General features: G+C 37.4%; 1 protein-coding gene across 1 annotated transcript in view; it reads right to left on the minus strand.

Annotated features, from left to right (window-relative positions):
• LOC113240200 (neuroligin-4, Y-linked) overlaps window positions 1-24,407 on the minus strand; it is a 132,026-nt gene that overhangs the window by 24,546 nt on the left and 83,073 nt on the right. Inside the window, exons 4-6 of the mRNA XM_026477448.1 lie at window positions 18,482-18,598; window positions 7,369-7,494; window positions 2,857-3,007 (exon numbers count right to left, since the gene is read on the minus strand). Of these exons, the coding sequence (XP_026333233.1) occupies window positions 2,857-3,007; window positions 7,369-7,494; window positions 18,482-18,598 (394 nt within the window). The remainder of the gene's footprint in view (window positions 1-2,856; window positions 3,008-7,368; window positions 7,495-18,481; window positions 18,599-24,407) is intronic.

Genomic DNA, 24,407 nt, shown 5'->3' on the forward strand with positions numbered 1-24,407 from the left:
CATTTTCTTAACAACTTCTGGTTGGGATATAGGATTGAGTATCATATGCCCATTAAAAGGCAGCATTGGTTAAATAGGTGCAGAGTAGCACTTGTCAACTTATGTCTCGGGGCGATGGTCACTGTGGTAATGCTCCTCAGATCTTTGCGATTTAAAGCTTGAAAGGCGCTGCAATTATTATAGATAGGTGTGTGTGTCACTTACCACCAGACGTACAACTTGTTCGGTCCGTCACTTGGCTTCAAAAAGAAATCTCATTCGCCGCTTGGTAGGATCTACAGTTAACTAGTACAAAGGCAAGTACTTATTTTTATTCGTAAGCAACACGCCTACCTATAGGTACCAGTCCCGTCACCTTGAAACATGAAGTTCACAAGTCACACATGCCTCTAGTTTCACCGGCATCCTTACTTCCCTGGAGGAACATTTTTACAAGGAGCTTTACTACTAATGGAGTCTCGTGAGAACTCTGATTAACATTCGGAGGCCATTTCTGGCCAGCGCTAGAGCTTCCCTACAATATTCAGCACTGTGAACCCTGATGAAGGTTAAAGCTTTCGAGTAAACTGACAAATGTTTTGCTTTGCTAGACTATGTGTGATCCAAATGCAGGGTTCGGTTGGAGCCCATCAAGGTTTATTTCACAACAGTTTCCGCCAGCTCATATAATAATAAAAATATCGGGAAAATAAAAAGAAGTCATACCGTGGTAAGAAACCCGATACTAGTGATAATCATTTAGCTCATATAATGTCTTGTTGCACTGGAGCGAAAAGTGGCTTGGAACCTAGCGTAGGACCAATTTATTCTCCTCCCTAAGAGTGTTCAAGGCAGTCACACAGTTTTTCACAATCATCGGTGGATGGATCACTGAGGTCAATGCGGGTAGAGCGCGTAGAGCCGGTTGACTGTTGGAACATGTAAATGTACTGGTTAACATCTGCATAAGCGATTGCAGTGTACATACCAGCATGAAAAAGGGCGTATGTCATCCCATGTTTAGTTTGTAATTGAATCTGGGTCACACACTGTGTATATCACAGCCTTTTTATACTATAAGTCTATAATATAGGGGCTAAAGTATGAAATTGACGTTTCAAATATGGAAATTCGAAGAAAAAAGTGTTTATAAAATCGTTCATCGGTAGAATAGTGAGAAACGGGAATCTATAAAGTTTTGGACACTACTTTCAACTTCTTTACGACAACTAAATTGTTATCGTGTAGAAGTACCGGTGAAGATCAGTTGATGACCTATAGTTGTTTCTCTTAGTCTTGTAATCACCGTTCGTATTTTTTTTTGTAGATGAGATCATTTGTCATGATTTTACTAGATCTATGGAAGGTATGGTAGATTACTCCGAGAATGAACCATCAAATAACTTTCCATGGATAAGTTTTGTTCATAGATTCAGTTTGAGCTCGACAGGGTTCAATGTGCATTGATTTGAATTTCTATATTTTTTTATAATACCAAGTAACGGGACGAACCAGTCGTGTACCTTGTGGTAAGCGACACACCTATCCCTAACAATTGCAGTACCACTCTAAGATTTAAATCGCAAAGATCTAAGAGAGACTGCCACTGCGCTGTCACCTTGAGACATAAGTTGACAAGTCCCGTGTACCTGTAAAATCACGAGCGTCCTTGCCCTTCCAAACCGGAACCCAGTAATGCTCAATTACCGCTTAGTGGCAGAAATAGGTAAGTAGTGCTTCCTTGGACGAATTCTTTAACTAGGTGCTCTTCTCCTACTATGGACGAATTCTTATCAATTAATGATTTATTGTCAAAAACGCCCATCTGTGTCAATAAGTAAGGCTATGCAAGTGTGTGTACTTTTATAGTTTTTTTTAATTTTACCTATTTGGCGTAAACGGTTTTGTTTGTGGTCAGGTATATTTGCATCAAATCGTGATCCTTGTTTGCCCATAGTTCGAGATGGATCGGCTTCAACAATAGCTCGCATTTCGTTATTATTCACCTTCTGCTTTGACCTTAATTTTCACGAAGTTCATTTGCCCGGTTAATATTTTCATTGCGGAATCGGTAAAACAAAAACACACAGTGCAGTTTCTAATTGTATCCGCTTCATCACGTATGAATCACGTTAATGTTTCGAGTCATTTACTTTTCATTAATGCTACGTTGGGACTCTTATTCAAATATTACATGAATTTCAGCAGTATCCATGTTTGATTTCAAAGCGTATACGAATTAAACTAAAATACATTTTCTTTCACAATGCTGAAAATGCTTGCGTTTTAACGTTTTCATACTTTAACCAGTAATAAAAAACACATTTTGAAAATGCATTCAACGTAGATAAAGTTTTAAATATTCGTCGAATCGAATGCCAATTGTTTTCAATTGAGTTTCTTCGAGGCACGGACAAAATAATAATGAGGGGTTGGAAAAGGGACTGTCCATCACTGAACAGTAAATTCAATTATTACGTTCAAAATTACATGGACTCTTGATGCAAAATTTTCGTAATAATGTTATACCTTTAAAATATATTTATGCAGTCGGACTTAAAAGTTAAACTTTTATAGAAGCATCTGTAATTGATTGTTATTTGTTTAAAAAAAGACGGAACTATGCGTAAAAATTATCGTAATTATAGTCTTTGACCCGTAGTCTATACCTTAATGTACTTGAAACATTAGAAATGTCTCTACAGTTATGTTTACCTGGTTAAGTGTCAGTGATAAGTATTCCAGTTAATTATCTAAAAATTTCAATTTTCTAGTATCACCTGTTTGAATAAAGTCACTTGGTTTCAAATTCGGGTTTCTAATTGATCAAATGTTTTCTTACTTCTGTAAAAAACAAATCACCAGAGTTAAACTTACTTGGTCAACTGAGCAACAGCGCTCTTCCTCATGAGTACAGCATTGATAATGTTGATAGCGTTGTTGTCTTGCTTCCCCGACGGCAGCCTCGCGATTGTTTGTCCGCCCCATTCATATCCATTCTCTGGGTTTATTAGCAGGTCGCCGGTGTCTGCGCACAAAGACATTTTTTGGTAATTTGATTATCTTTATTTACATCTTTTTCAACTAAAGATTAACAGTAGCAATCGTATGTAACAGTGGCAAAGGGTGGTAAGCTGCTGAAGAAGGTACGTAGTTAATATTGTAACGTAAGACACTTCCTATTCAATACAAAATTTTAATTCAGACCGATGAGAATATTGGCCTTTCACTGTCGTTTTGTAGAATGGTTTCCATGTTGTTTAATATCATCTATTCCAAATCCACACTATATTAATGGTATTCCCCTTCTTGTCTTTTGACGCCTTTAATTGTGTGGATTACTTGTACTACAGTAATATTATTAAACTTGCTATTATTTATAATCGAGTTGCTTTTCATTAGTTTCAGTCCTGGAACGTGACAGAAACTATCACCAACGGAGCGTTATTCTACAAAACGCAAGTGGCACCACTGTTGATCTAAAGGACCAATCAAGACTAAACAGGTTGAAACTTCGATTTGCCGTAGGTATTTAAATACGTTTGGAATAGATTTCATTCCAGACATTGAATGGTTAAGAGAGAGGTTTTGATTCGAAAACGAACTTTATGAATTGAATGTTACCTACAGGCATTTGTTTTCTGTATTTAGGTAACGTCAAAACAAAGTGTTATGTTTCTACTTAATTACAGGTAGTGTTTGTAAAAATTTTAATTTCTCTTCCAAAAACACTCCTTGAAAAATTCTACTTTCATTGCACCTACATCTATAAACAAGTTTAAACTACGCAAAATAGCTTTTGTCCAAACATTTTCCCAACATAATTCGCAGTAGTTCGACATCAAGTTTCATCGTAACGCGGTTTACTGTCTTTTTATCTTCAACCGTATATTCGTTTTATGGCTATGAGCTTCGTACAATTATTCGCACACTTATTTTTCTTTCCTAAAGCGTATTGTTTGAACTACAGCGATGATCGTGTCTTTTCATATTTTTTTATACTTAGCTATAGTCTGCTGATCCCGCTAGCCGGATACGACCTACATACATCTTCTTCGTCTGATTATATAAAAAAAAGTTTATTTCTACGTAGTCGTAGGTAATAATAAACAGAGAGAACATGGCTACGAGATTAAGGTTAATTTGTATCTAGATTTTCATGTTAACAAAATTAACTTATTTACATTTCTTATTCTTCATGTAATATTTTATAAATTGTCAAGCGTTATAAAGTTTTCTAAGAATCAAAACTGGATATCTTTCCACATTTACATTTGTCTTAAGACCTTAATTGCCTTGGACAACCAAGAGAGGAAAGGAAATCAAAAACAATCCTTGTTTGAACTAACTGTTTGGTACGAGATGAGAAAAGTTCCCGGGACAATTTAATAACGTGGCTCGGACGCCGGCTGACAACCGGAAAGAATGCTGCCAAAGTAGAAACAACAACAAAAAGCGAAATAAGTTGGTAGCAAGTTAGAATAGAAGTAACGGGTGTTGATAGTTTTTATAATAGTGTTAAGGTTGTATTTCTTGTAGTTGGAGTCATTACAAATGCAATTAAATTAAGCAGTGGACGTACTGATAACATCTTAAACAAATACGTACATTTTCTTTTTATAATACCAAGTGACGAGGCGAACAAGTCGTGCACGTGGTGGTAAGCGACACGCCTGTCCATAACAGTTGCAGTACCACTCAGAGGTTTAAATCGCAAAGATCTTAGGGTCACTACTACTGCGCCCGTCACCCTGAGACATAAGTTTTCAAGTCCCATGTGCCCGTAATTTCACCAGCACCCTTGCCCTTCCAAACCGGAACGCAGTAAAGCTCATATTGCTGCTTGGCGGCAGAAATAGGTAAGGTGGCAGTACTTCCCTGGACGAACTCTTTCACAAGGAGCTCTGCTCTGCTCAATGCCCCCCGCCAAATGCAGGTTGGGGATGTTTTCTTATAAATGATAAAAAATGTCTGTTAAATGCAACGATAGACGAAACTGCACACGATTTGTAAACACTTAGTAAAGAACTGATGGAAATTCAACCCTAGACGTCCTGTGTAAGAGGTATTTTAGGTTATCTAAAGGCTACAAATAACATAATAACGTGAGGTTTGATCTAAATAAAATGCATGTTACTGATTATTTATAATTTCAGATAGGAGAAGATTTTTTTAAATTTAAATACGAAGTACGCATTTGACTTAAATCTCACCTAATGGAAGTGACGATGACGTCAACGATGCACACCTAAATAATGCCTATTCAATATTATTATTATTATATTTGCCTTGACAAGCAAGCAGGGAATTCCACTCCATAGCCGTTCGCCTTATAAATATGAAAGTGAAATGCTTTGTGCGAATCCTTGAAATATCCACAACATAGGGGTGGAACCCCAGCCTATGTCTGGTTCCCCGATGATGTACAGGGGAAGGCGGAATTAAATCGTGCAAATCCCTCGCACAGTCTTCGTGATATATCTTGTAGAATACCGATAAGCAGGCAACTTTACGGTGATGTTCAATGCTCTGCAGCTTCATCTCTACTAATTCCAAGTCACCAAGTCACCAAGACTATATAGAGAGCGTCATCTGTACCGCGTCGCGCAAGCTTGGCATCCTGAACAAGGTGCACCGATTTTTTACTCCAGAGCTGCGATACCTGTTGTATAAAGCTCAGGTCCGAAGCAGCATGGAGTACTGTTTGCACCTTTGGGACGGCTCTGCCAAGTACTTGCTCGATGCCCTAGATGGACTGCAGCGCTACGCCTTCCGTGTTGTCAACGATCCTCATGTAACTGAGCATGCGGAGTCGTTACAGCTTCGCAGAGATATAGCGTCTCTTAGCGTATTCTATCGCCTGTACCACGGTGAGTGCTCTGAAGAGTTATTCAACCTTATCCCTTCCTCTCCTTTCCATCAGCGGACCACCCGTGCCGGACTGCGTTGCCACAGTTGGACGGTCAGTTCAATACCGTCCCGCACTAAAAAGTTTGGCAATTCGTTCTTATGCCGAACCATCAAATTGTGGAACCAACTCCCGGCGCATGTATTCCCTCCCCTCTATAACACCGGGTCCTTCAAACGTAGTGTGAAGAAGCATTTGGCCAGACCGGCAAAATGATAGTGACGGAGTGAAGATATTTGTGTTTTCCATCCGTTACTCTCATCTCTGGACTGTATTCGCACTTTCCATCAGGCGCGGTGCAGTCATTTTGCCGAGTCACAATAAAAAAAAAAAAAAAAACCTTTAAGAATATATATGTTATATATGGAAAGTTTGAAGCGTATTGATAAGTAATAGCATTCGATGTCTATGAGGAGACGTAATGTCCGACGAGAAAAAATTTATAATGTGTACCAGTTAACCACACCAATGAGTCAAACACAGCAAGGAAATGAACTCCAGGGCACAAACCAGAACCAATTTAGAAAAGTTCGTTTCTCAAAGCCCATAGATTTATCCGCGGGGCCACTGAGATCCTCAAATAACCATAAAAGAAATAACCATTTAAAGTTGAAATAAAACGTCTGACGTTCAAGAGTTTCTTTGTCATGTTTTACAACAAGATTAAGTAAGAAAAATAGGAACCTTAAAAATAACAAGCGTACGAAAGTAAACAATCACGTAAACCCACAGCTGTAATTCACACGCAAACAAACTTTAACAATGTCAACCACCGACAATGTTTTTAAAGAATCCCGTTAAAGGAAAACAAGGTTAGGATTTCTCAAAAAAAAACATGGTGTAGTTTTACCAGGCAATACATCACATGTCCATAAATATTATTCTCTTGTCTCCGTTCACTTCGTTGTAGAAAGTAGAGTAAAAATAAGAACCTCTATCTTGAAAAGAATTCCTATAACGAATTCCGACAACGTCGGAACGAAGTTACCGAGAGTTTTGTCGCCAGACGAGAGCTTATCTTGAGCAATCGATGAGTTCCATTATTCTATTGGAAAGTTCAAATGTTGTCCGAAAGAATATTGAAGGAGCTAAACAACGGTAGCCGTAAATTGGGAATTGATTATTCATGGAGGAAATATGATTATTGAATATTGAATTTTATCAGAAAACAGGTAGTAGCAAAATGGCGAATGGTATGGTTGCTAAGCAAATAATTGATGCAGCTATTTCGTTTTCAGAAGTCAATACGCTATGTGATGAAAAGGAGATAAGACAATGGCCCTAACATCCTACATACTTCCTCTGATATGGCCAATCCATTAAGTCTTCTAAACAATATCACTCCTACACATTAGACGACATATTGAAAAGGGCATTATAGAACAATCAGTCATGACATGCTTTCCTATAACCGATTATGTGATACTGGTTTCTTTCTTTTGTTGGGAGATACAGTAAAAACACTGATATAATGTACTTACCTATAACGACACCGTCGACGCTGGGTCCGAAAGCGTAAGCGAAATCCGGCGCCTGCACAGGTGCCGAAAGCAGCGCCTCAAGCGGACGCTCACGCAAACACCGCAGTAGCGCTGGCGGTGTTAGCTCTGGTGGATAGAGTTACAATTGCTGTTAAAAATGTAAAATAAGAAGTAAGTTTATTTGTTTAATTATTATACAAACAGTACAACTATGTATTATGTCACAATGGAGTGTTTAACAGGAACAATAAGTTCTAAGGGGCAACAATATAATATGACTGTTAAACTAATAATATTTCTATTAAACTCATCATCATCATCATATCAGCCTGAAGACGTCCACTGTTGAACATAAGTCATGCTATTGAACACCTTTCGGTTCGTGGTCTCCATTCGAGAACCTTTTATACCCCAACGGCCGTCAGTTCTACGTTCTATGTATCCTGCCCACTACCACTTCAATTTGCTAATCCTTTGAGCTATGTTGGTGACTTTCGTTCTACTACGAATCTCCTCATTTCTGATTCGATCACGTAGAGAAATGCCGAGCTTTGCTCGCTCCATAACTCGTAGAGTGACTTTGACTTTTTTATGGGGCCCATAGTAAATGCCACGTCTCAGAGCCATGGGTTATCGCTGGCAAAACGCACAGTTCGAAGACTTTTGTCTTCAAGGACTACGGCACGACGTCCTTCTCGTCCGCAATACCGAGAACTACCGAGAAAAAAGACGGAACTTCCCGAAAGCTGCCCAACCGAGTGGGATTCGACGATATACCTCTTTCTCGAAGTTGGCACTGCCTAATTGGACGGTTTGTCCGAGGTGGACATACTCATCAACAACTTCGAGAGTAGAGGTTCCCACTGTTATAGGGGCGAGTACGACATGGACATTCGACATAAGTTTTGTCTTGTCCACGTTCATTTTAGACCCACCTGCTAAACTGCCACTGCCACTATCGAATTGCTTGTTATTAAATCACCCTGTTTAAAACATTTTTCTATCAAATATATTGTTTTTCGCAATCATAACTGTCTCCATAGTACCTCTAATGAGACATATAAATATCAAGTTACAGAAAAAGTTAAGTTCCTTAAGTACCTTGGTTTGTTTGTGGATGATAGAGTCTATCTTAGGCAAGCACGTTGAGCACATTTGTAATAAGTCGATGCAGTTTTTACCAAATATTATCATTGAAAAAAAAACAAAATATCATTTAAAATTAAATTAATGCTTTATATCACTTTGACTGAATCATAAATAGAAAACGGTCTTAGTAGAGGTCGTACCTATGAATCGTATCTTAGTCATACATATCAGCTTCAAATCAGAATGGGTATTATTCATTTTTTTTCAAACTCTCTATTTCAAAATCCATTTTGAGGAATAAGGTTGCTAATTAATATTTTGTATGTATTTGTCAATATTACGTTGAGATTATTTATATTTTTCAAAAAATAGTTAGCCTAACCACCTAACCTTTATAACCTTAATATGACGTCATCAGTCGTTCTATACTGCTTTATCCGTGCGAAATGCAAAGCAAAAACGCAAGAAAAAAAATTAAATGTCACTTCACATTTGTAAACATAACCTTACTATTTTGCAAATTAAAAGTTGCAAAAGCTGCCGGGAGACAAAATATCAAATACAACGCAGCTATGGAATACAACAAAATATGAAATACCTACGAGAATGGTGTCGTGAAGTAAACGTGAGATACTTGAAATTTTACACTATTTATTGTTGTGAAGATCACTTTGAAGTAAGTTGATAAACCGGTATAAAACAATACTTTGTCTGTCTTTTCACTGTTAGTACTACTGTGAAATTTGCGAGGTAATAATATTCTGTTAGTTTTGTAGCAGACCGGAGATTTGGTGAACTGTTTCAAAGTAAAAATTATAAAATATGAGCAAAAACTCAAACGCATAGTCAAGCTGCGCAATGTCAGTATATTAAATGAGGTATGAATTCAACAGTTTGATTTGTATGTTTGTGAATTTACATATTGTATACTATATAAAGCTAATAATAATATGTTTTCAGCATACAAGTGAATCAAAAGACAGTGAATTACAAAAACTGCTATTCCAACTGTACCAGCATAACAGTAAAAAAAGAAAACATGGAGAATTTGTGTAGTCCCCAATACGTCTCCGACTTGCACATTACTTATAAAGTTTATTTAGTTATATCATTATTGTTGTGTTATGAAGCATTCTTATAACAAAAATCTTGTTGGTTGCATTAAGAAGTATCTAATCTAATAGAATAAGGGAAACAACAAGTGCTAGGACGACAGCTGAAACACTTTCTTCTCGAGAAGTTTCTTCAACAGCTACGTCTTTTTTGTTTGGTTCTACATCCGCAATGGAAGAATGAACTTTACTATGGACAAGGTAAAAACAGTGTTAAAAAGTAGGAAACATTGTTAGATACATATTCAGAAAACCTACGATGTATCTATGATTGTCTAAACAATATTAGTGTCTTATTGTAACTTTGTTTAAAATAAAACAAATCGATTCATTATAAAGGATAAGTGATCAACTTTAATTTTCAGGCTAAACTTGCAATAAGGATTTTGATCACTGTAGAAAATTTAGGTAATTTAAAAAAATCTAATTTGCACTTCTCATTCAAAAGAAATTAAAAACCTGCCGCTTGTATTTAACGTAAGTTATTCAAATGTTAAAATGATTTCGATGTTGAAATTTTCACTGCATAAACAACACTCGACTACAAATATGTGCCATATTTGCATGCTTTGCATTATCTTTAATAAAGAGTGACTGAGTGGGAGTGATAGAGCTAGAGAGACTGAAATGACTGAATTTTTCATAAATAATAATTCTAATATCTTTCTTTCTTTCCATCTTTCTTGATGTGGATTAATGACATGATTATGAAATTAAAATCAATGTACACCTTTTTGCCACAGATAACTTGGTTGCCATTTTATTAACTGCTGTGTTTTGCCAGCAACAGTTTTATAAGAATAATATAAAAATTATGGAGATCATCACCAGTGTCAGTTTCATAATTCAAAAATCTTATTTATATTGTAATAGTATGTGAAATTAATCAGTATCACACAATGTTTCTCTTACATGACAATTCTTTTTTTATCAAATGACAGCTTTATAATATCGAATATTTAAAGACGGTACCATCACTAAAGAGTATTGTTGGTTAACAGTCGAAAGGTAGAAAAGTGTGATTCAATTAAATTGTTATTTAGATCGTGGCGTAAATAAAATACTTATTAATTAGCAATACTTTTAGCAAACCCACTTCCACTCCACTTCCACTTTCCCACTTATAGCAAATAGCACTTGACATTGTCAGAATTGACATAACATCACTACTCACTCACGAGATACATTTAACCAGTGTTTCCCGTTGGTCAGACTGGTCTGGCCAATGGGATTTTTTTAATAACGAATGAGTAGTAATGTTTAATTAAATTTAAGAAATCAATAACGCATTTGGTCACATTTATAATATTCATTTTAATATAAGATCTCTAATCTCTATAGGATTTTTATTTCCTTATTCAAAAGCGGTAGGAAAGTTGAATCTAGCAACTATAGGCCCATTTCAATTTTACCAGCTTTAAGTAAAATATTCGAAAAGGTTATGCTGACTCAATTACTGTCCTATTTCGGTAGGAATCATATTTTTCATAGTGAACAATACGGGTTTACTAGTGGTAGATCGACTAGCGATGCGGGGGTAGCGTTACTAAAACACGTCTTTGATGCTTGGGAAAGGTCCCAGAACGCTATTGGTGTTTTCTGTGACCTCTCAAAGGCATTTGATTGCGTTGATCATATTACTCTTATTAGGAAGCTGGAACATTATGGTATAAATGGCAAGGCGTCGGAACTTGTCTCGTCTTATCTCAATGGTAGAATTCAGAAAGTAGACATAAATGGAGTAACTTCTTTGGGTTCTCCGGTAAAAACGGGTGTTCCGCAGGGCTCAATACTTGGACCTTTCTTATTTCTGAGTTATATTAATGATCTGTCATTCTTTGTTAAGGATCATTGCGAAATAGTATTGTTTGCTCATGACACATCCTTGATTTTTTTAAAAGACAAACATGATATTAACTATGACCATATTAATGATACTCTCTCTAAGGTAGTTTATTGGTTTAATGGTAATAATTTATTGCTTAGTGCCAAGAAGACAAAATGTGTTAAATTTGAATTACCTAACGTAAAATCAACTAGTCCAAGCATAGAAATAAACGGAGAAAAGTTAGACCTTGTTAATAAAGCAGTCTTCTTGGGAGTGACCTTAGATAGTAAACTTCAATGGTTTCCACATATATCTTTCCTGGCCAGCAAATTAAGCTCCGCTGCATGCGCGGTCTGCAGAACACGTGAGCTTACCGATGTTAGTACTGCTAGACTAGTTTACTTTAGTTACTTCCATAGTATAATGTCCTACGGGATTCTCATGTGGGGTAAAGCGGTAGATATTCAAACTATATTTGTATTGCAAAAACGAACAATTCCTTCTGTGTACCGTCTAGGCTCTGGTTTCTCTCAGAGAAAAGTTTAAGGAGACTGGTATCATGACTGTGGCATCACAGTACATTTACTCAAATATTTTGTATGCCCGTAAAAATGTACATAATTTCAATAAGAAAGAAGATATCCATAATATTCACCTTAGAGCCATGTCCAAACTCATGATACCACGATTTCGTTTAACCAAGGTAAACGACTCTTTTATGAGGAACTGTATACGTTTTTACAATAAGATTCCGGAGCATATATTAAGTTTATTATTTCCTATGTTTAAAAAGTATATTAAAAATATTTTGATCGAAAAATCATATTACAAACTTGAAGACTACGTGTTAGATAAAAATGTATGAAAAGACAACACGGCTCCAAAATCCATACAAATTTGATTCAAAGTGTATTCCATAGTATTTAAGTTTATTTTAAAAGAGCAATCCCTAGTGTTTCTTGCTCTTTCTTCTCAGGGAAGTCAGCGTAGTGAACCAGCAGTAGCTTAATGTAATGTAATGTAAATGTGACGTTTTCAAGTGTAAATCTATTTTACCTATGGAATAAATGAACTTTGACTTTGACTTTGACCATAGATATTTCTCATCTAATTACGCAGAAGCTTTATAAAGTTTGCATTTCACTATAGGTTTTATCTTACTTCATAGCCTTTTAAGCTGAGTTACAAATATTTTTACATTACAATTTTGCGTTGCATTTTACTTCTTGCTTTTTACTTGTTGCTACTCTTCTTCAACATGGTTCTGCATTTAGCTCCATCCTCATAGCTCATCCTTCCATCTTTGATGTTGACACCCTCTATTACGTTTTCCATAACGTGGGTACTAAGTGGTGACTACTTTGCTCCCTTTTACCGGCCCACGTAACACCTATTTACTTTTAAATCTATGGAGATATTTCAACATTTGAACGATTTTTGCTATTCTTATTTCTTCTACATTAAGCTTATTTTAAGTAAATGTATTCCATAATCATTACATTTTCGACTTTTGGCAATTTACGAGATTCAGCTTTTATATAGTTCATGATTCCGTCAGTCATATAACTGCACTAAATAAAACAAGAAGAAACAAAAACGCGTGCGAAAATAGTAGAACGATAAAACCCCAAGACTTTAAAGAAATACCAGAGAACAAAAAGTAACTTAATCATCTGTAGGTTAGAATTTCGTTTTTGACATTTTGAGAGATGTCAATTTACTTTTTTTAACCGCAAAGGATAACATTTATAAAACCTTTGATGACGTCACCAAATAAATAAATGATTAAATATTCAAAAAGTGTCTGAAATTAGTCTATATTTTCGAAAAAAAAATTAATTTGCATAGGTCAAAAATTGTGACCAATGCCCATTCTTAAAAACATTGTATCAGTTAAACTCAAAGATCAATTTTCTAATGCAGACAGTAAACTATTGCTATCACGTGGGACTTGTCAACTTGTGCTATGTGTCAGGGTGACGAGCGTGTCTCTCAGGTCTTTGCAATTTAAAGCTCTGAATGGCAGTGCAACTGTTATGGACAGGCGTGTAACCTACCATCAGGCGCACGACTTGTTTGTCCCGTCACTTTATGGTATAAAAAAAAATTAAACAGTGTAAAATTGAATATTAATTGCTTATTTTTTTTACATTCTTATTTTTTTTTACATTCACCTTACGTGGGAGGTGTTACAGACAAGATTGGAAGAGTCCTCAGGCGTGCATCTATCAAGACTATTTCAAGCCCCTGAGGAAGATTTCTCAGTTCCTGAGACCCGTGACATTTAACAAGCTTGACTGTGAGTGCGGTCTCTCTTATATTGGATAAACGAAGCGAAGTATTTGTACCCGCGTCAAAGAACATATAGCTGATGTCAAACACCGTCGCGTAAACAAGTCCAACAGGGAAATTGGTTTCTCCGTACCACCAGTTTGGGATCCTATATTTCCTCTGATGAAAAATCCTAAACAGACATAAGACTGCAATCCTAATTAATATGTTTTAATTTATTAATTAATAATAAATTGAACTTAATAAAAAATCATTCAATAAAATAATTTGTAAAACGTAATATAGCGTAAATTGGAACGTTTCTTTGTAAAATTAAAAACAAAGTATTCAACTAATAACTTTTGTAACTACAGTGAAAAAATAGGTGGTTTGCATTAATATTAGATATAACTGTTGATGGCCCGAAACGTCAATTTGTTTGAAAAAACAAACATACGCGATTTAAATCCGGAAAAATAGTTTCATTTCCTATGAGTAACAATCGTGAAAACCTAAGAACTTGATTTTTTTGTTTAATAACGCATTACAAGAGCATTAAAAGAGACGCAAAAACCTGTATAATACAATAAAAAAATACAATATAAAATAACATCTTGGTTTCTTATGTTATTACTAGATGTTACTTTTAGTAAATAAAAATTTTTGTTCACATTCATCATTTACACCATTTAATTCAGATATCATAGCCAGAAAGTTCCTGAAAGATATATATGGGCCACTGTACCGTGCCATTAAAGTATTAGACCTCGTAAATAGCTAATTTTCACTATTACCAGGATTCTTATTACAGAAGCGTATCTATACGATCCATTTTAAATGAATTTGTAACTTTGCTGTTTGTTTGTTGAAGACCTGTCTTCCGAATAAGCAAATACGTTGTAATTTCTCTACCCTAAAATGTTTACTAACACGCTGCCCTGGCTTAGGGCGCATTTGATAAGTAACTTTTATTTCTATCATTTTTATTTCATTGTTACGCATATTTAACATTCGTTTTTCCTGTTGCTATGAACTATGCAAATTTTCTTATGATACATTTTTTATTTATATACAAATAACGCTTAGTTCATTCATCGGAAAAAAAAAATATCTTCGTATTGTCTGAAGATATTAAAATTATCTTCATTCCAATGTCAACGTTTATTGCTGACGATAAGGTAATATAAGTTATTTTTTTTTGATGATACATTATTGAATATTAGAATATCTATCATGATAGAACGTGGCTTTTTCTAAAAGTCTAACATTAATGCATTCAACCGTTTATTTTTTTGTTAAACAACAAAAACACGGAACAGAGAGACTCTTTGTAAGCATTTTCCTAAAGGTAAAATGTTTTCAGCAAGGTCAACCATCTTGGCATAATTTTATAGAACACTCTGGTACCCTTTTGCTTTTGCTGCATATACTAACTTCGCTTGTTATAAAAACCGTGATATTCTTAGTACAAACCTTGAGGAATATTTTGGGTTTGGTATTTGTACCACTCGGATTTGTTTCTATGTTTTACCTATAACCACTTTTTAGGAAATTTTCGACTCCTGCGGAACTTCTGAGACCCAGTGTTGGGATAGAAACTTATCTTCTTATATTAGAATAATACATATGCATAACTTTTCAATATGAAAAAATATATTTTCCATGCTATGTTGCCTACATGTAATTGCAAAATTTAGCAGCAAATCTATTTGTTTTAGACTAGCTTATTTTTCTGACATTACTACTGTGTTGTAAAAGTAATTTTTAATAAAGAGTATTTTGTTTAATTTGTTGTTCTCATTTATCCCATGTCATTATTTACGTTCATTTTCATTTTGTATCAGTGATGTTTCTTGAAATTGTGGTGGAAATTTTGACTAATTAGTAATTTGATTGTCACAAGAACTCAGTCTCTTTTTATATTTATGATTTTTAATTAATTTTTAGGTGCGGCCTTTGTAGGTACGTTGTAGAATGTGACAAGTCAATGTCGGTCGACAGTTCCTACTACGCCAAATCGATCTGCGTTGTTGTCCGGTTCGTCACTGAACGATGGAACAATTGACGATCAATCTCGGGGTATATTTTAGAAAGTACTCGAGAGCCCATTCTAAGCGTTATTAAACCATTAATTATCGATTAACATCATCGATCGATGGCTTTGTTTCGAGATTCTTGATTGGTGTGGCGACACCCTTATTTGTTTTCAACCATTTCCAGCAATGGCAGAATATCAGCGAGGATATATTACATAGTGAGTTTGTTTTTCAATTAATATACATATATTGTCTTTTTATACATTGCATGTCAATTAATATAAGAAAGGATAACTTAGATTTTTTATATTTTATTACAAAATATGTGAATTCGGTTTTTTAAATGAAATCAAGTTAAATTAAATGAAACAGGTTATTAGGGTGATATTGCACTCTCAATAATAAAGCGATGAAGAGGGGATTCTTGAACGTTTGGATGACGACACCAATTTAAAAATCTCCCAAGTCCGTTATTACAAAGTACTAGGTTGAGGGTAATCGGCGGTACTACTTTTTTTATAATACTAACTGACGGGACGAACAAGTCGTGTGACTGGTGGTAAGTGACACGCCTACCCCTAACAATTGCAGTGCCACTTAGAGCTTTAAATCACAAAGATCTGAGGGGCACTGCCACTGTGCCCAACACCCTGGAACATAAGTTGAAAAGTCCCAAATGCCTGTAATTTCACCAGCACCCTTACCCTTCAAAACCGGAAAACAGTAATTACTACTTGGCGTCAGAAATAAGTAAGGTAACAGTACTTCCCTGGATTAACTCTTTCACAAGGAGCTCTACTGCTACTACGTATTTATACAAAAAAGTTTCAATTTAATCGATAAGATAGATCCTGGCAGATGTTTCATTCAAGTATTTATTATATATTTATTATTGTACAAGGATTCAACTCTTTTAAACAAATGAATAACACCGATGTACTCTCACATAACAAAATTCGGTCCACGTAGAGACCGTTCGAGAGAAAAATCTTAACACTTCGATACAGAATTTAGATAAAATGTGTCAATGCCATCTAGCGGATTTTTAGGAAACTACATGATTAGCACAGTTAAAGAATTCTATTGTATTATATGGTATGACGTAACGGGCTGATTTTCAAGACTCGACGCCGCCGAGGTAGCGCCCATTTTGCGCGTGGAAAAATGATAAAAATAAACTAATGTATTGTTTTTCACATCAAATATAATTTTAACATCTGAATATTTAGTTTGGTCCAGTATAATGGCATAATATCCAGTGCAAAGTAAGTTTCTTTAAATCTTTTTATTAGTTTCCCGAATTTTTCAATTACCTTTCAAAATGGGTCTCTTTATTATTGAACAATCATTTGTATTTTAATTTGAATCATTATTTCTAAGAACAAAGAATATTTTTCTCTTTCTCTAGGTACATTATAAAAATACATTACATTAAATGAAAACGAGTATTGTATGAATAAATATTCATTGTCAATATTATTCACGAGTAAAAGGTTTAATTAATATGCCTCACGAGATTGTGAACATGAAAACGGAATTGGTAATTGTTAAATTATTGTTTTTACGTTATTATTGGAGTGTTCGGTTAGTTGATTAAAATTTTTAATAAGTTCCAATGACGTCTGTATTTTTTAACATTTCGAAAAATTTCTTTTGTATACACCGTGACTTTTTAATTCCTCTTCTTCTTCTTCTTTTTGTCGGTGTCTTGCAGTCTTTTGGGGAGGCCTATGTTCAGAAGTGGACTTCTTTCTGATATTATGGGATTATGATAATGAAATAGAAATAAATACGAGTTTGTATAACATTTATGATAAAAATTGAGGACAGCATTCTGGGAAGGGACAGTGATCTGCACTCCAAAACACGAATCGTAGATGTTGGCCAACAAACGGGTGAATAAAATGGGACTAAGCGGGCCACGTATGCCGTATATCGGACGAGTCGTGGGCGAAGGCCACCACAGAATGGATTCCCAAAGATAGAAAACGACTATGCAGCAAGCCAAAGCATCGATGGAGAGACGAGCTAAACGCGCACCTAAAAGACTAGACCTCGGTGGCACAAAACAGAGAGATGTGGATGGACGAGAAGCAGGCCTTTGCCCAGCAGTGAAACAGTACAGGCTTTAAAAAAATGCAATGTAAATTTATTATTGGATTTTTTGTGAAATAACTCCAATAGTTGTTATAATTATTAGTAGAAAAATTACTTGGACCCGGTAGGACTCGAACGTACGACCGTGCTGTACCATAGCATTGCTCTCACCAACTGAACCACAGGTCAAGTTACCGAGTTGTCGAAATTCTCCTATATATTTTTGTTATAGATCATTTTGTACGGCATTCGTCACCACTAGTGACATCTAGTGAGAGATTTTTGAAACCTTCTGCAACGTAAATTGTTTTATTGTCTGAATAAGACAGCAAATTTTGTCTGTTAAGTATAATTCACACTAACACACAGTAACAATTTCACATTTGGATGTCAGTAACAATTAATAAAATCTATAACATCTGCTAGCATTGATATCTGCAGTAGAAGTACTAAATTATTACTGCCTGTAAATCTATCTTCAGACTCCAATTCCTCTGGCAATTGTTCATAGTCTATTCTCTTAAATAATATACCATAATAGCAAAACAACATGTATGTCTATACAGAGTCCGTTTGTTACACTAGACAATGATTCATAGAAAAGGTTTTTCTCATGTTCGTAATATTTTTCTACAAGTAATCTTTTTCATTTAAATGTAGCTAGTATAAAATGTTCTTACCTGGCGAACAATTAGCATGTGTGGCGACTATGGCTGCGTATTTGTTAGGATCAGCCACAAGAGACCATGGGCTGAGACCTGATCCTGACATCAGGATCGCTCTGTGAAAGAGGAGACCTGTAATAACAGAAAGATTGTAATTAGTTTAAATTTATGATATCAAATGACGGGTCGAACAAGTTATGGGCCTGTAGTGCGATTCACATAAGTTCTAATGCGGTAAGGTTTAATGCGGCTAAGACACAGGCGTGTCTTTTCACATCAAAACGGAGTCCCCTATACCTTACTCCGACTTTCAGAGATGTATCCGTGCCGATAAGGGACCACCTTGAGCTACTTGGTCTGGACTTATCATCCAACCTTAACTTTGAGCGATACATCGGGTGCTTGGCAAAAACTGCTGGCAGAAAACTAAGCATACTTTACAAGGTCAGGCGGTACTTCACACCTGAACAGCTTTTAAATCTGTATAAAGCACAAGTTCGATCCTGTATAGAGTACTGCTGCCACCTTTGGGACGGCTCTGCCCATCACCAGTTAGATGCCTTGGACACGGTGGAGCGAAGAGCAAATTATTAACAATAATTCTAGAGTCGAAGCTTCAAAATCTCGACCATCGCAGAAAAGTAGCCTGGTTGTCGGTTTTCTATCGGAGTGTGCGCAGGAACTTTTCAACTTGGCTCCGCCCTCACCGTACCTCCTTCGGTCGACTAGAAGGTCCGGAGTACTCCATTCTTATGTCGTTAATATTCCACCTATTCGCACTAAGTACTTTGCTTCCTCCTTTCTGATGCGTACGGCAAAGGAATGGAATGCTCTAATGGCATCTGTATGTCCCGAAATGTACAGCGTGTATCTATTATATATTAAAAAAGCTATTAAAATATCGTTGAAGTTACGTAGTCGTTCGATTGAAGTCCTATACAAAATGGACATTCACGTATCACTTCAACGAACGTTGGTATGAGTAAAATCGAAACGTAACGACTATTGAACGACATCTTGGATTGTGACATTTGACATTTTGTCGTCAAAAGTCTATTGAAAGAACTGTCAAAATTTTAGCAGAATACTTATGACTTGTCGTTTAGAGTCGATTTAAATTCGATTCATATACCAGAATACGCTTTAACGACATTTGGATCGAACGACTTTAAAATTGGACTCGGTGACGTTCACTGTCAAACGTGAATACTAAAAAGCAGTTCAACGACTAAATCGCTACGATATCGTAACAGTTTGATTACGTGAATCACCCCCCTGGTAGTAAACGATTACATCCATAATAGTTGCAGTGCCACTCAGAGCTTTAAATCACAAAGATCTAAGGAGCATTGCCACTGCGCCCGACACCTTGAGACATAAGTTGACAAGTCCCCATGTGCCTATAAATTCACCAGCCCTTCAAAACCGGTCTGTTTAGTGGCAGACATAAGTAAGGTAGCAGTATTTCCCTGGATGAACTTTTTCACAAGGAGCTCGAGTGTTACTTGTTCATGCATATTTATCTCAGATGACGCGAAGAGAAACACAAATCGACTTTTTGACTCTAAATGCATGAGTATAACGCTTTTTCTGATCAGCTCAAGCCGATCCTACGACGATGAATATGGATTCATCACCATTAGTCTACTGCACCTACACCATTGACTACCTTAATTTCAGTGCCACTGGCTGATAATTCCGTCAATAGAAAACCTTTAAAAATAACAAAAAATGAAATTTGATGATAATGATGGAGGAGATGGATGCCGTAAGTTGAAAAATTAAATCCATAAACTAGGTTTTGACGTCTCTTTTTTAAGAAGGTAGCAATGTTTAACGGTCCAGTGTTGGTTATTATGTTGCTGGAATAATCGCTAGCGTTTATACTTTGTTAATCGACTTCAAAAAAGTAGTTTTGGGGGTTGAAGTTGCTCGCTTCCGTAGGTTTACCCTTGAGACCCTACAGGTGACCCCTGGGTGGTGCTAAAGAGCAACAACTACCGGTGGTACGCTTCGGCCGTGGCTGGTAACCACCCTTTCGACGCAATCGAGTCGCCGAATGGTTTGTCCGTGTTCCGGCTCGTGTTCGGGAGTTGCCATTAGGAGGTCGGGTCTGAACAGTTGCATTGCGTCCAACGACGAGTAGTAGCTGCTTGTACTGCCACCGTGAGCACTCGGTTCTGGAGGCTAGTGGGATACGAAGCACGGTGCACCGCTGGCCAACCGTGAGAAGTTGGGGGCTCAAGTAGCGGAAAAGCCACACGTGAAAGGCTGCCCTGCCACCCAATGAAAAATCCCGGAATGCTCCACCTTGCCAGTTAACGACCGGAGGGGAGGACTAGGTGGCCATCTCCGGGGGGGTTCGGGCGCCTCCGCAGTCTCCAAACCGATTGTATCCTCGTGTGGCAGTATGAGTTTGCTGCTTGGATGGACGACGCAATGCCTTGTTCAACTGCCTTCCACCTACCTATTTGTTTCTCCAATTTAAAATTATGAGTCGCAAAAAAGGAATACATTTTTCACAGCGATTGCACGTCCTCCCATTAAAAGTGCACCTCACCAACATCAGAGGGCTCTCTGATGTCAGTGAGGTGCATTCAAATATCAAAGCGGTCTACCACCACCTGGTAACCGATAAACCTCAGCTGCTGATCAGGTTCCTACCTCGTACCGAAGTCTGTGTACACACAGACTCCGTGATGACATCTGTGTCAAGCGTCTCAAGAACCTTGAAGCACCGAGTTTTTCTATTTTGTGGCTTCTGGTTGACACTGGAGTTACCCAAATAGTATACTGCTGTGTCTACCGCTCGCACAGTGGAGATTAAGAGACAACCAAGCTGTTCCAACATCTGAACGAGACGTCTGATGAGGCTCAGCTCAGGTATCCAGTGGCGCAACTAGTCATTCTGGGGGACTTTAATGCACGCCATCAAGAATAGTTGTTCCCATACCAGATGACCGATCATGCTGGGAGAGAGACGCGAAAACTTGCGTTATCGCTAACCCTTTCCCAGCTCGTCAGTGGTGCCATAAGGATCTCAGATGTTGAGTCTCATACGGCTAATCGCTTGGACCTACTGCTAACACGTGATCCAGACCGATACTCGGTGGTTGTGGATGCACCATTAGGTACCTCTGACCACTGTCTAGTGAAAGCTGTATCCGTATACTCCCCACCCGTTCAAGGCCCCAGTGGTACGAGACGGGTGTGGCGATACAGGTTAGCAGATTGGGACGAAATGCGCCATTTTTTTGCTTCATATCCCTAGCAGGCTTGTTTCACTTCAGGAGATTCGTCGAGCTATGCTGATGCTGTAGTTGAGGTCATGCGATTGGGCATGGAGTATTATATACCATACTTCAATGTACCCAATGGACCCGGAGCTCGTCTGTGGTTTAACGCTGACTGTAGTCGTGCTGAAGCACAAAAACAGTCTGCGTACCAAGCTTGGGCAGATGCTCGACTACGCAAAGCTCCGAATACTCGGAATCTAAAGAAAGCCTTTAATAAAGCCACCAAGAAGAGCAAAAGTATGTTACGTAGGGCCAAGTTCGACCATGTGCGCCGCATAGGGGCCAAGTTTGCCTCTTTTCCAGCAGGCAGCAAGTCCTTTTGGTCACTGGCCAAAGCAGTCGAAAAAAACTATAGTTGCCACTCATTACCATCTCTGCTGAGGCCAGATGGCTCGCTGGCCCATACTGAATATACATAAAGAGGTACTCAGAACTCTGCGAAGTCTAGACGTGAATAAAGCCAGCGGGCCAGATGGACTTCCAGCAATAGTCCTGCGTAACTGTGCACGTGAGTTGTTTCTAATTCTCACACGCCTGTATCGCCTCTCGCTTAAACTGGTGTAGTTCCCAGGTCATGGAAGCTTGCAAATGTGAAACCAGTGCCTAAAAAAGGAAGCAGAGCTGACCCTGTCAACTATAGACCTATGTCACCTTCCCTCTTATGGGCTTCCCACTGACCTTTGCAATTGGATTTCGTATTTCTTGAGTGCATGTTCGATTCGAGTGGTCTTAGAAGACTACTCTTCCGAACATAGGGCGATAGATACCGCGGAGTTCCTCAGGATTCTATACTATCTGCAACCCTCTTTTTGCTGCATATAAACGACATGTTGATTCCAGGTACCTTTGGGTATGTTGATGACAGCACAGTTGTGGACAGGTACTTGATCAATACAAGGGTCAGTGGAGAAGAAATCCAGTCTTGTCGAGAGTCCATGGTTAGTCGTTTGAATTTGACACTTAAGGCAGTCACCGATTGGGGCGATGCCAATCTTGTCAAATTTAATGCTACCAACATGTAGGCGTGTCTTTTCTCCACTAAACGGAGTCCCTTTCACCTGACTCCGACTTTTCGTGATATATCCATACCGATAGCCGACCATCTTTACCTACTTGGAATGGACCTGTCATCCAATCTGAACTTCGTCAGTTACATTGAATTCGTGGCCAAAAATGCAGCATTGGCATCTTTTCCAAGGTGAGGCAATACTTAAATACCGGGACAGTTGCTTCAGCTGTACCAAGTACAAGGCCGGTCGTGTATGGAGTAATGGCTCTGCTAAATACCAACTGGACACCTTGGATTCAATAGACAAGCGTGCTAAGAGGCTTATAGGCGACTCGGAACCAGTAGAGGCGAAGCTACAGAGCCTTGAACACCGCCGTAGAGTTGCCAGCTTATCAGCTTATTATTATTCTACAGGATATATCACGGAGAGTGTGCGATGGAATTGTATAATTTGATTCCGCCTTCCCCTTTTCAATCATCGGAAGACTAGACGTGGGCGGGGGTTCTACCCCTATGTTGTGGATATTCCCCGGATTCGCACGAAGCGCTTCGCTTCCACATTTGTATGGCGAGCGGCTAGGGAGTGGAATTCCCTGTTTGCAGACTTTTTCCCCGAACGCTATAACTTGGACCTTTTCAAGGCGAGAGTGAACAGGCATTATTTATGTGTGCATCCTACATCCTCGACCTCATCGTCACTTTCCATTAGGTGAGATGGAGGTTAAATGCGCACTTATGTTTTATAAAAAAAGGAGATTCTCAAGTCGACTCTATTTTTTTGTGAACCAATGTTTTTCTGTGAACCAATTTTGATAATTCTTTATTTGTTGGAAAGAGATCATCACGAGTCGTCCCATTTAAATTTGAAGAAAATATTCAACCTCTAAGGGTGGCAAACTAGGGGATGTATGATTTTTGAGGTAGATTTTTTTATTACTCTGTACTGAGATTGTGTAGACATCTGGTTCAGCTGGAGACTGGAGACTGGATTAAATAGTAAATATGTTACTGGAGTTATAACCAGAGGTAGAAGCTTTATTTAGCCCTCTGCTGCCGCTATTGTATGGACCTCTATTGTAAGAAAACAGTGAAGAAGTTTCAATCATTAAATAGTATTGTTGTTAATAGGCTGCGTTTAATAATAACATGCTTTCTTGAATTTCTCGAAAAAGTAACAGGCTTAAAATTGTGACGATTATATAAATTCAGTAGTTTCAACCTAATTTGTTAGCATCCTGTATATAAATAGTTATACCGGGAGATTTCAATCTGTTACATGAAACAGAAAACTAGCAGCGTGCCAATTACCAGCTCTATCTGACAAAGTAACTTTTTCACCAAGTCCACCGTCCGTCGAGGTGTGAAAAATTCCACCAGAAAATTTTTCTAGATAATTATCCGACTTCCAAGGAGTTCTTTGTACTTTCGATTTAATCTTTGCCAGCAACAAATGCAAGAAATATTATATCACTGCCATTTTTCCATTTAATTTTTTTTATAAAGTTCTTTTAAGAAGTTTCATGGTTGTTTATCTTTGTTTGTGACGGCGAGTCGTGTTTAAGAATATTCTTTCTGAGTTTATTTGCAAGTAATATTTTTGTATTCATGTTGTTTGTAATTTAGCTCCTAGAAAGAA

This window comes from Hyposmocoma kahamanoa, unplaced genomic scaffold, assembly GCF_003589595.1.
Source record: "Hyposmocoma kahamanoa isolate Upper Pololo Valley unplaced genomic scaffold, ASM358959v1 122, whole genome shotgun sequence".
Lineage (NCBI taxonomy): Eukaryota > Metazoa > Arthropoda > Insecta > Lepidoptera > Cosmopterigidae > Hyposmocoma > Hyposmocoma kahamanoa.